The sequence below is a fragment of the Macaca mulatta genome, chromosome 5 (assembly GCF_049350105.2).
Source record: "Macaca mulatta isolate MMU2019108-1 chromosome 5, T2T-MMU8v2.0, whole genome shotgun sequence".
In the NCBI taxonomy this organism is placed as follows: domain Eukaryota; kingdom Metazoa; phylum Chordata; class Mammalia; order Primates; family Cercopithecidae; genus Macaca; species Macaca mulatta.
Genome location: NC_133410.1, coordinates 38457670 through 38474745, shown reverse-complemented (window position 1 = coordinate 38474745; position 17076 = coordinate 38457670). Strand labels below are relative to the sequence as shown.

The following is a 17076-nucleotide window of genomic DNA, read 5'->3' as shown; positions in this document are numbered from 1 at the left end:
AAGTCTAAAATATTTTACATCTGGCCCTTTACAGAAAAAGTTTGCTGATCCCTGTCACAATGTGACAGGATTTAATTATTTAAGAATGCTATCATGACATGGCTTTAAGAATAGTGGGGCCTTTTCAGAGGCAACACCCTACTGTGCTTGTGAACACAGAGTCAGACTATTATTAGCTGACAATGTGATCTCGGGCAAATGTTATTTCTTTTCTTTTGTCCCAGTTTGTGCAGAAAAGTACTTGTGTGTGCAGGCCTGAGACTGTCATCCTTGGAAAGGCTTGAACAGCTAACCCTTGGCTCGCATCTGGAACATAGATTTGGAGACGGTTCCCACCATTTCCAGAACTGATGAGTGGCTCACCGTGCCTAAAATCTTTGTACAAACAATGTGGTTTATGCTGAACACCTGCTCTTTGGGAGCCTGGAAAACTGGGTACATGCCAGGCAGGGGGTGCCTATGCGACCACACCCCAATAAAACTCCTGGCTGCTAAGTCTCTAATGAGCTTCTTGGCACTCTACGTTTCACCATGTTGTACAAGTCAGTCTTGGAGGAGTTACTGAACTTGCGTCCTGTGTGCTCCACTGTGAAGGGACTCTTGGAGGTCCGTGCCTGCACCTGCTCGCCTTTGGGCGAATCCTTCTGCTCATTTTGCCTCAGATGCTTTTGCTGTGGTAAATCTCAGCTTTGGTACTACCGTGTGTTGACTCTTGTAAATCCTCCCAGTGAAGAATCATCAAACCTGGGAGTGGTCTTGGGGCCCTGACATGCCACTTCACGGAGCTGCTGTGATAATTAAACGAGTTAGTGACAAGGGGAGCCTGCACAAGGGGTGCCATGCCAGCGTGGGGCATGGGGCATGCGGCCTGGGGAGCCTGCACAAGGGGTGCTGTGCCAGCGTGGGGCATGGGGCATGCGGCGTGGTAAGTGGTACTTACGTGATGGAAATTTGCTGATGTTGTTGGCCACCCGAATAAGCATGCGAGCCCCTTTCATGTGATCTCCATTTTTAACATGAATCTGAAACAAATGACATATTTTACTCTTCTCATAGTCATTGATTAGCCCCAATTCATGGTTTGTTCCCCCAAATAACTCCTTGATTATGGCCCAGGATCACTGTGGGATCCTTGTAGACTTTCCTGGCTGATGCCACTGGAGATCCCTCCCTTTTTTCTCTTCAACAGCTGCTGCCTGGCTCCATGGCCTCACCTGCCTCACCTACTCTATGCTCTGCTTTTGACTTTGCCCTAGACCACTTGATATGGTTCAAATCCCCAGTCTATCTCTTACTGGCCATTCTTGGGGGACCAACTTCACCAAGTTGTGGTAAGACCTGAAAGCTGAGTGAGTCAGGAATCAGGCAGAAAGAAAGAGAATGATCTGCTAAAGGAAAGGGGCCCTGTCTGTGCTAAGAGGGCAATGATGGGCGGAAGGCCTCAGACTAGGCAAGGACCAGCAGGGTCAGTGACACATTGAGGGGTGCATTTAGGATGGGGTGAGCCTCGAGAGTCAGCAGGGGCAAGGCCATGAAGCCACTGCAGTCATCCAGGGGTGAGATAAGGAGGCTAAAAAGTGAGGCAGTGGGGAGGAGAGAAGCAGGCAGATGAGGGGTCAGGGCTGCTGATACTTGGTGAGAATGTGCAGGGTGAGTGTGGAATGACGCTAACGCTTGGGGCCAGAGAAAAAGAAAAGGATGAGAGAAGCACCCCTGTGGCTTATGGTGCTAGAAAGCTCTGTTGCAGGAGAGCCTCTGTCAGGAATTCCTATTTTTGCCCCACATCTTCCACCAATGTGTTTCCCCTCCCCCACTGCACTCCTAAAGGCTCCATTTTGCCAGATTCTGTGCTCCCAGGACATTGATGTCACCACTCATGTCTGCAGCTGAGAAAGACTCTCCTCCTTCCAACCCCCATCTTTATGGAAGAAGGGTCCTCCTGACTCTCTGAAGGGAAATGTACTCTTGGAGGTTGCAAGTTATAACTCCAGATGCATTTCCCTTAGAATCAGCATTATAGACCTGTACAGTCTCATGTAGTAGTCATTAGTCATGTATGGCTACTTACATTTAAAAATTAAAATCATATACAATTAAAAATGTAGTTTATCAGCTGTACTAGCTGTATTTTAAGTGCTCCACAGCCAGGTTAGTGGCTACCATATTGAGAAGTACAGATATAGAATAGTTCTATCACTGTAGAAAGTTCTACTGGCCAGTGCTGATATAGACAATAATTAGGATGTAAATAATTCATAACATGACTGCTCTTGTGGACAGGTCAGAGAACCAATTTAGCATTAATATGAAAAGATGTACTGTGACATCAATGAACATTTGAAAAAATATGTCAGTTGGATCTGCCTGTATCTTTACAGAGATATGTATATATATAAATGTACACATGAATATATGTGACATTTATGTAAGTTGTATTGTGTCTTTTTCTAGAGTTGAGGTCTCGCTCTGTTGCCCAGGCTGGAGTGCCATGGTGTGACTGTAGCTCAGTGCAGCCTCAAACTCCTGGGCTTAAATGATTCTCCTCCCTCGTCCTCCCAAAGTACTAGGATTACATGTGTGAGCCACCATGCCCAGCCTCATTTATGTAAATTATACATACAAGTACTTGATGTTTGCAGGATCTATTTTTGTTTGTATTGATAATTACTGATTTCAAAAACAATATACACAACTAAACATAATCCCAATTTGGTAAAAAACATGCATTTATAGAAGTACAAAGAATATATACAACACAGTGTTAACAATTGTTATATCTGGACGGTGGACTTAAAGGATGAATTTTTAAAAAATTATTTTTGATGTTCTTTACACTTCCTTAGTGAACATGTATTATTTTTACATTTGGATGAAAACTAAACAATATTTAAAAAGCAGTGGAATTTTATGAAATCCACTCACAAAATAAATAAATTAACAAGTTTCGGATAAACAAAGATGTTTTAAGTAAATCTATTTTTCTGGCACAGGTAATACATTTATGTGTTTCAAAATCAAAACAATATAAGAAAGCAGGGCATGGTGGTTCACATCTGTAATCCCAGCACTTTGGGAGGTCAGGAGTTTGAAACCGGCTTGGCCAACATAGTGAAACTCCATCTCTACTAAAAATACAAAAAAATTAGCCGGGTGTGGTGGCGGGCGCCTGTAATCCCAGCTACTCGGGAGGCTGAGGCAGGAGAATTGCTTGAACCTGGGAGGCAGACGTTGCAGTGAGCCAAGACCGTGCCACTGCCTGGGCGACAGAGCAAGACTCCATCTCAAAAACAAAACAAAACAACACACCACACTATAAGAAGATGCACATGGGGAAGCCTGGTCCCCCTCATCTCCCTGTCCCCACACTGGAGTTGGTGCTGTGCCTCCTGCCCCGTGCCTCATTCCACACAAGGCAGCGTATTGTAGAAGGGTTCTGTATCTTGTTTTGTTACTTAACAATACAGAGATCTAGGCAATCACTCTAATCCAATGGAAAATGCCTGGAGAAAATCTCAATGGGGGACAAACACCTGGCAGGTTATGTCCCAAGTCACTCCATGGGCCTCACCTTCACTAGTATATAGCTGTGCAGAATCATGAGGTTGGTGGCCATCTCGGAGGGAATTTTGATCTTCTGGGATTTCAGTTCTGCGTACATACTGAAAAGAACATCGTGTGCATTCCGGTAGTTGCCTTGAAAAAAGGTGGTAAAACTACATTACTGCAAAGGGTGAAATTTGAGGACGTTCTATGGACCCCCATCTTACAAGTGGATTTTGTTAATCTTGTTATTCGTAATCACTTAATAATGTCTTATTCAAAGCAACTCAGCAGATTTCCTATCTATCTGTCTGTCTGTCTGTCTGTCTGTCTATCAGAGACAGTGTCTCGCTCTGTCACCAAGGCTGGAGTGCAGGGGCACAATCTCTGTTCACTGCAACCTCTGCCTCCTGAGCTGAAGTGATCCTCCCATGCCTGGCTAATTTTTGTGTTTTTTGTAGAGACAAGGTTTTCACCATGTTGCCCAGGCTGGTCTCAAACTCCTAGGCTCAAGAAATCCACCCTCCTCAGCCTCCCAAAGTGGTGGGATTACAGGCGTGAGCCAATGCACCCAGCCATAGTTCCTATTTTAATTGATGTTATGAACACCTAGCCAGTCCCTCTGGTGAAAAATGGTGGTGTCCTCCTTGATGTCTTACTCTTCCTCAGGGCACCCCCCTGGCCCTGAAGTCCACCAGGCCATGGAGTTCTGAGTCTCTCAGTCTCCCAATTCCAGCCTCGCTTCCCATGCCCACTGTGAAAGCTTCTCACCATCTCCTTCTGCAGTAGTGCTCATCAGAATTGCTCTGGGCCCACATCTGATGTCAGAGTATGCTTTGAAAACCCTCAAGCCTTCATCCACACTCAGACACCTCAAGGTCACACCCCTGCATAAAACCCTCCAATGGCGCCACTCACGCCTGTAAGTGCAAATTCCTGAGCAGAGGACTCGTGCCCTTCAGGATTGGCCTCCGCGCTCCTTTCTGGCCTGATTTTCCCTCCCTTCCTTCTCCAGCCTTGCCAGCAGTTTTCCTCATCCCAGCACTTCCCCACATCCCCATTTCCCCACATCCCAGCACTTTGGCTCCCAGCACCTCCCAGTCCCCCTGTCTCCTGCTCCCCCATCCTTTTAAAACTCAGCCAAAGCTTTCATTGCCTTCTCTCGTCTCCATCCTCCAACTCTCCCTACTCCAACCTTCAGGATGCTGTGGGTAACCCAGCAGTCGCTCTTATTTTAATTGTGCCTTTTCAGCCTATTTCTCTTTCTAGTCTGGCACTTGTCACCCTGTCCAACAACTCTGAATTTACTTTCTGTCTCTCCCATCAAATTATGACCTTGAGGGCTGAACTGTGGCTCAGTTCTCTCTGTATCCTGAGCTTCTAGTACGCATCTGACAGGAAGAAGGTGTTGTTAGATCAATGTAAGCTGAAAAAAGTAATTATTTATTTGACTGCATATTTTCCAAAACTGTGTCCACATCTATAAAGATTTAAGATCAGCTCACAAAAATTAATGAAGACATCAGACTAATTCTGTCACTCAATAAGCATAGACAGCACATGTGAGCAGGACCATCCTGAAGAGTCTATCAACAGTCTCTGCATATTATCAAGAACTAGGTCTGCTGGGCGCGGTGGCTCAAGCCTGTAATCCCAGCACTTTGGGAGGCCGAGACGGGTGGATCACGAGGTCAGGAGATCGAGACCATCCTGGCTAACATGGTGAAACCCTGTCTCTACTAAAAAATACAAAAAAAAATTAGCCGGGCGTGGTGGCAGGCGCCTGTAGTCCCAGCTACTCGGGAGGCTGAGGCAGGAGAATGGCGTGAACCCGGGAGGTGGAGCTTGCAGTGAGCTGAGATCGCGCCACTGCACTCTAGCCCGGGTGACAGAGCGAGACTCCGTCTCAAAAAAAAAAAAAAAAAAAAAAAAAGAACTAGGTCCATAACAGCACCGCATCATTACCCTCCATTGCCTAATGTCTCATATTGTTAAGGCCAAACACAGGGAATGGAAGAAAATGCCATGAGTCTGTAGGAAGGGGGTTGTGGGCTGGAGGGGTGACAGGAGACATCATTCATGAGGCAGAAACTCTGAGGCTGTGGGGGAGGAGAGGAAATAGCACTTGATAAGAGACGGTCTTAGTCTCTTACATTTATACAGTCTCCTGGGACAGTACGTTGTTTAACCCCTCTGAAACCTAGAAATGGTCATCTCTTTAGTCTTTTGGGTTCAAAGCAAGCCCATGTTAGGAATGTAGGGGCTACTCTTTCCTACACAGAAAAGGGGCTGGGGCTTGATTCTGCTGCCTGTTTGGGGAGTAACACGTATGTATCATGGACCCACCTGCAGACTGCTCTTCTCTGGCAATGATGATGGCAGTCTGGGCAGCTTCTCGGTATTGCTTCAGAGCCATGTACAAGCGGAACAGGTACTTGGCATCCTGACATATAAACCATTATAGAAACATTAGTTTCTTCGTTAGCTAAGGGGAGATTAAATTTTGTATTTCAGTTAGAATCACATTCATCTGCCAGTAACTGAGAATTGATACTGCTTTAAAAAACTCAATGAATAAAGAATTAGTTTATTTATTAAACATTTATTCAGAGCTCAATATGGCCAGGTGGTATTCTAAGTACTTGAGAAATACTAATGCATTTAAATCCTCATACCCACCCTGAGAAGAAGGCACTATTGTTATCCTGATTTCACCGATGAGAAGCTGAAACAACAGGAGGGGGCCAGCCAGGATTTGAACCACAGAATCTGAGTCTGTATTCCTGACCCTAGTCCACAGACCATTTCTCATGTGCTTGGAAACAAACGATATTCTTACGTGACACATGAATTTTGCAAACTTTCAATAATTTTTATATGCATATCAATTTTCTCTGACCTATAAAATTTTCTTTGGCCTTTGGCCATTTTCCATTCCTATTCCAACTTTAGACAGCTGCGAGCATCTGATGCTGGTTTTCAGATTATTAGAGTAAGTGGACACCACGGGAGGTGGCTGAAGCAGCTGAAGGGCCTGTATCCTTTGATGAGTTAACTGAGCTGCTCTGGGTCTCTGTGGCTTTATCTGTAAGATGCAGAAAATGGACTCAGGGACCACTACAGTCCTCTCCAGCGGTGACATGCTATTGCCCTTGCTTCCAATCAGTGACTTGAGTTCTTCACCAGCAAATGTCCTTGAACATAAAGCAAAGGGGAAGAAGGAGGTCTGGGGCATTCTCAAAGGTATGTGAGTCTCTCCTCACCAGGACTGGGAGAAGATGGACATTCTGTAGGAAGCCACAGTGAGTCACATATTTTGAAAATATGCTTGTAATGATTTCTTTCTTACTTTTTCTTTTTGAGATGGAGTCTCACTCTGTTGCCCAGGCTGGAGTGCAGTGGCACAATCTCTCAGTTCACTGCAACCTCTGCCTCCTGGGTTCAAGCAATTCTCTTGCCTCAGCCTCCTGAGTAGCTAGGACTACAGGCGCGTGCCACCACGCCTGGCTAATTTTTGTATTTTTTGTAGAGACGGGGTTTCGCCATGTTGGCCAGGCTAGTCTCCAACTCCTGACCTCAAGTGATCCACCCGCCTTTGCCTCCCAAAGTGCTGGGATTACAGGCATGAGCCACCGCACCTGGCCAATTTATTTCTATTTTATGTTATAGAGAACTACCTTTATGCTTAATCTGATTTTTGTTAATTTCCATAATTTTGGGAATGTAAACAAAGCACACTCTGAGTTTTAGAGATGAGTGCTAGGTCATCGTTTCAATGTCAGTGATCTTTTTTCATAGTTTATTCTAGTAAACAAAATTATAACATTTGAGAAAAATTGCATGTGGTGAGGATTGTTATCTAGAGGGGCATGGCTATCTCACAGGTGACAAAGCCAATTTTAAAGAGTAAATATACATTATCCTCCAAAACGCAGGGTCTGTCTAGATCAAGCTTGCTCTAGCCATGGCCTGCAGGCCACATGTGGCCCTGGACAGCTTTGAATGCAGTCCAACACAAATTTGTAAACTTTTTAAAAACAGTACGACTTTTTTTTGTGATTTTTTTTTTTTTTTTAGTTCATCAGCTATTGTTAGTGTATTTTATGTGTGGCCCAAGACAATTCTTCTTCTTCCAATGTGACCCAGGGAAGCAAAAAGATTGGACACTCCTGGTCTAGATTATCTACACTACTGGCAGGGAGAAAATTTTTCACGTCTATGTTGTAAAAGCATGATGGGTAAAAACAGGCAGAATCAAACTGTAACTGGGATCTGAGGACGCACACGAAGCCCACGTGTTCAGTACCTTAGGCATGCCATCGTTTTCCCCCAAGAGGTGGTCTATCAGCTGATTGGTCAGCAGTTCATCTTTGGCCTGACCAACCTGTTTAATAAGAGAGGAAGACCCAGCAAATTCACCATCTTAAATCGAGCAACACTGGAGAAAAAGACAATCTTCTGCTTAGGGAGATGGAATAAAAAACATTAATAGTATCTATAGTAAAGTGCCTGAAATATGACATAGGATCAGGGCCTTTCTTCATTTGTTGCTAGATTCTCCATTAATAAAAATCTATCCTTAGACGCTATAGCTTTTCTTAGCTGCTGTATCAAAATACCATATTTTCTTTCACATGCACAGAGAATGTACTTCTTGGATTTATTTATTTATTTATTTATTTATTTATTTATTTATTTATTTGTTATTACTATTTTTTGAGATGGAGTCTCGCTCTGTTGCCAGGCTGGAGTGCAGTGGCATGATCTCGGCTCACTGTGATCTCCTCCTCTTGGGTTCAAGCGATTCTCCTGCCTCAGCCTCTTGTGTAGCTGGGACTACAAGCATGCGCCACCACACCCAGCTAATTTTTGTATTTTTAGCAGAGACGGGGGTTTCACCATGTTGGCCAGGATGGTCTTGATCTCCTGACCTCATGATCTGCTCACCTCAGCCTCCCAAAGTGCTGAGATTACAGGCGTGAGCCACCGTGCTCGGCCCTTGGATGTTTTAATAAAAACTTTAAGATAAATGACTATGACACCTTGAGGACAGCATCTTAAGCACAAGCGCTGACACAACGATATCATTCCAGGTGCCCTCCTCTGCAGCGGCTCCCTGAGGAAAAGGTCTTGAGCACAACTACACGTCATCAAAAGTGTAAAGAAGTGAGGGTCCCAGCCAGAGAAGCCTGGATAAAGGCAAGCAGCTGAAATGTGGGTGCGGCTCTGGAGAGAAGGCTGGCTTAGAAATCTTTACTTAAAAGTCATCTCCAGGTCCGGCACGGTGGCTCACGCCTGTAATCCCAGCACTGTGGGAGGCTGAGGCGGGTGGATCACTTGAGGCCAGGAGTTCAAGACCAGTCTGGCCAACATGATGAGACCCTGTCTCTCCTAAAAATACAAAAATTAGCTGGGTGTGGTAGTGCATGCTTGTAATCTCAGCTACTTGGGAGGCTGAGGCATGAGAATCGGCTTGAGCCTGGTAGGCGAAGGTTGCAGTGAGCCGAGATCGTGCCCTTGCACTCCAGCCTGGGTGATGGCGTGAGACTTTGTCTCAAAAAAAAAGAAGAAAAAAAATTCATCTCCATAAAGGTGAGTTAAATCATTGAAGTATTGGGTGGTGTTGAACCGGAAAAATTATGTACCACATTGTAGGATGGGCATGTATGAGTTTAATAGGAACAGAATGTGTGAGGTCAGGAATTTAGGGGGAGTACTAGGGAATTACTGACAAAATTAGGAGGCTTCAGACTTCTGTGTCTATTAAAAAGGAGTGAGCCAAAAACACACCTGGAGCTCAACTTAGGGGAAGGAACACTGAACAGTCTTGTCATGGTAATGACATTACCATGAGAAAACCACCAGACAATGGAGGAAATGATCACTAGGGACTCAGCAACACATGGCCTTGCTTGCTACACCTCAGGGGAGGTATGAGGACAAGTCTGCAAGTTATCTGTCCGGTACAGGAAGGGTGCAATCAGCAGACTTGAGTAAGAGAGAGATGGCCCTGAACCTGCAGGTGCAGAGGCTCTCAGGCTGCAGGATTTCTGCACACTGCCCTGCCTGTGGTCACCGTCAGGGCAAAAGCTAGGCTTTCACCAATCTGTGTCACCTCTGCTCTTGCCACTTCGGTAAAACAGGGATGTTGGGACATAAATGATAGAGCTTGTTCTCTTGATGGCTTCTGTGGATGGCTTTGGGTGAATAAGCCAGGACAGAGAAATGGTTAAAGCAAAGGCTCTGGAGCCAGCCTGCTGGGGGTCAATTGAGTGACACTACTTGAGACCTGTGTGATCTTGGGCAGGTTACTCTTGGGGCCTCAACGTGGGCAGTAATAGCACCTAACTCACAGAACTGCTGTGAGGATTAAATAAGTCAATACACGTACGCGGCTTGAACAGGTGCCAAGTAGACAGGATTGTCAAATACAGACAACAAAAATACAGCATTCCCAGTTAATGTTAAATTTCAGAGAAGCACTGAGTAATTTTCACTATTACGTATGCAAAATGTGGCCACCCCACTGGCAGGGTCAGCACTCGATAGGTGTCCCTATTTTTTTTTTTTTTTTAGACGGGAGTTTCATTCTTGTTGCCTAGGCTGGAGTGCAATGGCGTGATCTCTGCTCACCACAACCTCCGCATCCCAGGTTCAAGTGATTCTCCTGCTCAGCCTCCTGAGTAGCTGGGATTACAGGCATATGCCACTACTCCCGGCTAATTTTATATTTTTAGTAGAGATGGGGTTTCTCCACATTGGTCAGGCTGGTCTCGAACTCCCGACCTCAGGTGATCCGCCCACCTCGCCCTCCCAAAGTGCTGGGATTACAGCTGTGAGCCACCATGCCCGGCTGTCCCTATTGTTTTTGTCACCAGCAATAATGGCAGCTGTCCCCAGGGAGAGTGGAGCATACTCGAAGTGTCAGGACAGACAGGCAGACAGGAGAGCCAGCAGGGAATAGATGCGGCCAGGCAAAGGCAACTCATGGCAGGGTGTGGATGGAATGCTGAGGGGCGCTTGCATTGAAGGGGCAGAGGGGCCAGGGAAGGAGGCTGAGAAGGGACCATCTGAGAAGGAAGTGGAGAACAGAAGATGCAGTGTTCTGAGGGGAAAAACGTCCAGAAAGATGTAGTATAATAGGGTAAAATGTTACTGTAACATGGAGTAGGGTGAAGACTGACACGAGACTTCTATATTTAGCAAGTGAGAGATCTGTGGGGACCTTTTCAAGCAAGTTCATGGAGTGGGGAAGGCAGAAGCTGAGTGCAAGGAGGTAAGGAGGACTCTCCCAACTCACCTGAGGGACACCAGTGAGCCCCACCTTCCCCATCATCTCCCAGTGAGGGGTCTCATACTTCCCTTCCCCATCCATAAACCAAGGAGGTGTTTCAAAGCCTTGAGGTGTCGAGGATGGGGAGGGGTGGGGGTGGGTGAAGCACAAGCATTTTGACGGTGAACCCGATAATTCAGGGGTGTGGCTTCTGGCTGCGAATCAGCAGGTGAAAGAGCGCGCACATTGTGAGAAAATGCAAGTCATGAGTAAAAGTGATTTTTTTTTTCTCCCAGGGGAAGGTCCCCGAGAAAGAAAGAAAGAAAGAAATGGAAGACTGGGAAGGAAACTTGTTATCACCTGTTTTCACTGAGCTAGGGACCAACATGTGCTCGATTCAACAAATATTAATTGAGTGACTGCCACGTGCTGAACACTCTATGAAGAGATGGGTTCTGGACCTTGAGGAACTTGTGAATCTGAAGGGAGTTACTATAGCGGTAAGTGACGTTCAAAGTACTTAGACCATTCTAGGGAGGGTGAAATGTCATCTCGAGGACGGTTTAGGAAAGGCTTATTGGGTAGGAGTATGAGAGGCAGAGGTGCAGGGGTAGGGGTGTTTTAGGTGTAAGGCGCAAGAGTGAAGGAACGAAGGAAGGGGAACCCTGAACTATTCAAATAAAAGAGGGCAGTTTAAGGCTGGCCACTGTGCTCACACATGTAATCACAGCACTTTGGGAGGCCAAGGTGGGAGGATCACTTAAGCCTAGGAGTTCAAGACCAGCCAGGACAACACAGCAAAAACCCATCTCTACAAAAAATATAAAATTAGCCAGGTGTGGTGGCATGTCTGTAGTCCCAGCTACTTGGGTGGCTAAGGTGGGAGAATTGCTTGAACCCAGGAGGTCGAGGCTGCAGTGAGCTGTGATCATGCCACCTGGGCAACAGACAGAGACCATGTCTCAAAAGGGGGTAAAAAAAAAAAAAGTGGCCAATTTAGTTGTAGCACAGGCTGCTGACCTAGAGGAGTGTAAGAGGTAAGTGGGAAGGAAAGAAAGCGTTGGTTTTAGTCCCATATCGATTACTTTCTATTTGGGTGTCTGTAGGTTAGTCATATCATCTTCTGGTACCTCGGTTTCCCCATCAGTAAAATGAAGGAGGTTAGACTGGTTCACTTCCAGGTATTTCTAAGATTTTATGATCCATGAAGGATAATTTGGGAATAAATTGTGGAGGCAATGGGGAACCACGAGAGGTTTTGCAGCTTAAGAATAAAATGATTTGCAGCTGCACCTGAAAAAAAATCCAGTAGTAAAATTCAGAATGGACTTGTCTGAATGAAGTAATCCCAGCAATAAGTATAAATATGTTGGTTTTACTGACTACATGTCCTTGACCTTAATAAAATTTAACAAAATCCATTAGAAATACAACATTGAGGAAGTATTGTGGGATTACAGAATACTAATGAAAGGAGAGAAATTTGACAGCTGCAAGGGACATCCGTAATTTTGTCTAATACTCATTCCTTCAACTCTTCTGAGAGATGCTTCTGCTTCACTTCAACCATGGAGTTTCAGTGGAAATTCCGTGTCTTAAGAGACCCCATCTCCATGGCTACTGAACTTTGTCTAGTGGTGGGAATTTGACCCAATTTGCCCAGGCATGATATTCCATCCCTGTGGCCACCAGTTGATTAATCTTGCAATGGACACTTGAACTACCCAAATCAGAGTCCTTCTGGACTTATTAATTAAAGGCAAGTCTTCTTCTTCTTCCAATGTGGCCCAGGGAAGTCAAAAGATTGGATACCCCTATCTAAGTAATAATCATCAATGGTTGTTGAAATCATTAGGTGACAAGTTGATGGAAAAGCTTATCACAGATTGATCAGGTTGACCACACCTACACCCAATAATCAATCTTAACACCATAAAAAGAGAGACCAGGCTGGGTGCGGTGGCTCTCCCCTGTAATCCCAACACTTTCGGAGGCCAAGGTGCGTGGATCACTGGAGGTCAGGAGTTTGAGAACAGCCTGGCCAACATGGTATAACATCCGTCTCTACTAAAAAATAGAAAAAAAGAAAAATAGCCCGGTGTGGTTCATTTTTTTAACCATAGGAGCTGGGTGGGCACCTGTAGTCCCAACTACTCAGGAGGTTGAGGCAGGAGAATCACTTGAACCCAGGAGGTGGGGTTTGCAGTGAACCAAGATCATGCCACTGCACTCCAGCCAGGGCAACAACAACAACAACAAAAGACCACAAAAATATGGGCTACTATGAACTGAGTGTTTGTGTCCCCCACATACCCCAAATTCATCTGTTAAAGCCCCAACCTTTATGTAATGGTATTTGGTAATGGAGCCTCTGGGAGGTAATTAAGATTAGATTGTAGCCTTAAGAGGAAGGGAGAGAAATCTCTCTCCTTGCATACATGTATAGGAAAGGCCACGTGAGGACACAGTGAGAAGGCTGCTGTCTGCAAGTCAGGAAGAGAGCCCTCATCAGGAACCAAATTACCAGCACCTTGATCTTGACTTCTCAAACTCCCGAAGTCACCCAGACTATGGTATTTTGTTATGGCAGCCCAAGTATGATTTAAGATATGGCCCTACTAGGCTGGGTGTGGTGGCTCATGCCTTTAATCCCAGCACTTTGGGAGGCCAAGGTGGGCAGAGCATTTGAGGTTAGGATTTTGAGACCAGCCTGCCCAACATGGTGAAACACTGTCTCTACTAAAAATACAAAAAAATTAGTTGGGTATGGTAGCACACATCTGTAATCTCAGCTATTGGGGAGGCTGAGGCAGGAGAATCACTTGAACCCAGGAGGCAGAGGTTGCGGTGAGCTAAGATTGCACCACTGAACTCCAGCTTGGGTGACAAAGTGAGACTCTGTCTCAAAAAAAAAAAACAAAACAAAACAGAAAAAAAAAAAAAGATATGGCCCTACTGCTGTGATGATAATAGGAAGTACACGGTACCATCTATGAAGTTGCTTTTACAGAAATGTCATCTATATCTGATCAAGTATCTAGATTTAACTACTAGTGAGTGGGAAATACAGGGTAATTATACCACAAGGATGTAATTAGCTAAATCAAAATATCAGAAATTCCTCAGGATAAATGACCCATTTTCTTAACAAATAAATAGCAAGTATGCGTGTGCGGGCGGTGTTTAGGAGATATAGATAGAGTTGAAGAGAGAGAGAGAGAAAAGGAGAGAAGGGAGGGGAAGGGAGATTAAAAGAGACTTAAGGCCCATATAAACTAAATGTAATACATGAGGCTTGTCTTGATACTGAGGTGAACTAACACAACTGTATGAAAGCATTTATGCAAGAGTTGAAGAAATTCGAACCCTAACTAGATAGTTGACAATATCAAGGAATTGCTATTAGAAAAACTGGAACCCTCACACAGTGCCTGTTGGAATATAAGTGGTCAGCCGCTTTGGGAAACAGTTGGATGGTTTCTCAAAATGTTAAACATAGGGTTTACATATGGCCTAGCAATTCCACTCCTAATACACTTAAGAGTAATACACTTAAGAGAAATGAAAACACATGTCCACATGAAAACTTGCACACAAATGTTAATAGCAGTATTACTCATAATAGCCAAAAAGAAGAAGCAACAAATGCCCAATAACTGATGAATAAACAATGTGTGGTATATTCATACAATGGAATATTATTCAGCCATAAGAAGACATGAATTCTTGTCACGTGCTACAACATGGAAGAGCCTTGAAAACATGGTGCTAAATGAGAGAAGCAGGCACAAAAGGCCACATATTATATGGTTCCATTTATATGAAATGTCTAGAATAGGCAAATCCACAGAAACAGAAAGATTATAATATACAATACATACAGTAATCAGGACAATGGAGTATTGGTACAAGGACAGACTAAAGGAAAAGACTAGAAGATCCCAAACCAGATTCACACTACATGGTAATTTCATGTCATTTCATTTATGACAAATGCTCTGTGGCAATTCAGTGGTGGAAAAGATGGTATTTTGATAAATGGTGCTGGGTCAACAGGATATCCACATTGAAAAGAAATATCCTTGACCCCTACCTTATACCATATACCTAATTAATTCGGGATGGGCATAAGCCTAAATGAGACAGATAGAACAAACTACTAGAAGAAAACATAAGGGAAATATTTTCATGACCATGGGATAGGCAGAGATTTCTTTTCTTTTTTTTTTTTTTTTGAGATGAAGTTTCGTTCTTGTTGCCCAGGCTGGAGGGCAATGGCACAGTCTCGGCCCACTACAATCTCTGCCTCCCAGGTTCAAGTGATTCTCCTGCTTCAGCCTCCAAAGTAGCTGGGATTACAGGTGCCCGCCACTATGCCCAGCTAATTTTTGTATTTTTAGTAGAGATGGGGTTTCACTATGTTGGCCAGGCTGGTCTTGAACTCCTGACCTCAAGTGATCCACTGCACCCAGCTTAAAATTTCTTAATTGGACCAAAAAGCACTAACTATAAAAGACTCATGAGTTGAACTTTATTAAAAGTTAAGAATTTCTGCTCATCAAGAGAACAGAAAGGCAAGCCATGCCTTTGAAGATTTTTGCAACATATATCTGACAAAAAGACCTGTATTTAGAATACTATGACCTAATGATTCTACTCCTGGATATATACCCAGTAAAACTGAGGGCTTTTGTTAACCAAAAGACATGAACAGCTTTATGGCAGCTTTATTCATAATATGGCCAAACTGGAGACAACTCAAAAGTCCATTAACAGAGTAAGGGGTAAATAAACTGTGGTACAGTCATATAGTAGAATACTACACAGCAATGAAGAATGACCTATTGCTGAGCTGGACGCAGTGGCTCATGCCTGTAATCCCAGCACTTTGGGAGGCTGAGGTGGGCAGATCACGAGGTCAGGAGTTCGAGACCAGCCTGGCCAACATGGTGAAACCCCATCTCTACTAAAAATACAAAAACTAGCTGGGCATGGTGGCAGGCACCTGTAATCCCAGCTACTCGGGCGGCTGAGACAGGAGAATCGCTTGAAACTGGAAGTTGGACGTTGCAGTGAGCCGAGATCACGCCACAGCTCTCTTGCCTGGGCAAAAGAGCGAAACTCTGTCTCAAAAAAAAAAAAAAAAAAAAAAAAGAATGACCTATTGCTATGTGCTGTAACATAAACGGACACATTTGCATACATAATGCTGACTGAAACTGGACACAAGCGTACACATGCGTGATTGTGGTTACCTTTGGTGGGGGATATTGACTGGGGGATGACATGAGGGAGACTTTCGGTAGCTGGAAATGTTCTATATCTTGATCTGGGTGGGGGTTACACAGGTATGCACAGAGGAAAAAACTAATCCAGTTGTACACTTAGGATTTGTGAACTTTACTGTACTCAAGTTACACCTAAAAGAAAATCCAAAGTTTCTTATCTTTTAGACAGAGATATTGTATTCACAAGTGAAATGATACGGTGACTGCGATTTACTTAAAAAAAAAAAAACACCCAGGAAAGAGGGTGAGGGTATGAATACAATGAGGCTGTCTATGCACTGACAGCTGTTGAAGCTACATGATGGGTATGTAGGGGTTTGTTATACTGTTTGGTCTACTTCTGCATATATTTAAAATTTTCTTCAAGAAGTTTTTTTAAAAATTGGCATTCTTGAAAGTTTCAGTCAAAGTGTACTTACAGTTTCAATTGCCATTTCTATTGCCACATTGTCTTCTGAGCTTGGGCATTTCAGGAAGTGTTTAAGTGCCTGAAAAGAGAATTATAGCAATTAAACATTTTCAGAATATTTTCACATTAGGGAAAACAAAGCTTTCACACAGCTTTTACACAAAGTAATTACAGTCTGTGAAAGTATCTTCATCTCAACCAGGGGCTCGCACAGTGTTGGATCTTAAATATATCCTTAAAAGTTGGGTATAGTTTAAAAAATGGAAGGACCCAGTTAACCCTCTGAAGAATCTAGTCCTGATGAAATGAAAAGGCAAAATGTGCCCTTTTCAGTAGGAAGATTTAATTATTTTCATTCATTTATTCTTTCAACAAATAGTTACTGACAACCTGCTACTATGAATGTGGGACTTCGCTAGATCCCGTGGAGAATACCAGGAATGGTATGGCACGGCCCCTCTTTTCTGTGTTATGTACAATCTTACCAGGAAGATCTGTGTGATACGATGATAATATAAGAGACCAAATATTTTAAGTCATAATTGTCTAATTCCTGCACAGCATAA

The 17076-nt window shown here is 44.0% G+C and overlaps 1 protein-coding gene across 2 annotated transcripts in view; it reads right to left on the bottom strand.

Annotated features, from left to right (window-relative positions):
* WDR19 (WD repeat domain 19) overlaps window positions 1-17076 on the bottom strand; it is a 93694-nt gene that overhangs the window by 12194 nt on the left and 64424 nt on the right. For both annotated transcript variants that reach the window (NM_001266872.1, XM_028848010.2), the window contains 5 exon segments: window positions 941-1022; window positions 3569-3693; window positions 5887-5983; window positions 7847-7924; window positions 16521-16589. In NM_001266872.1, the coding sequence (NP_001253801.1) occupies window positions 941-1022; window positions 3569-3693; window positions 5887-5983; window positions 7847-7924; window positions 16521-16589 (451 nt within the window).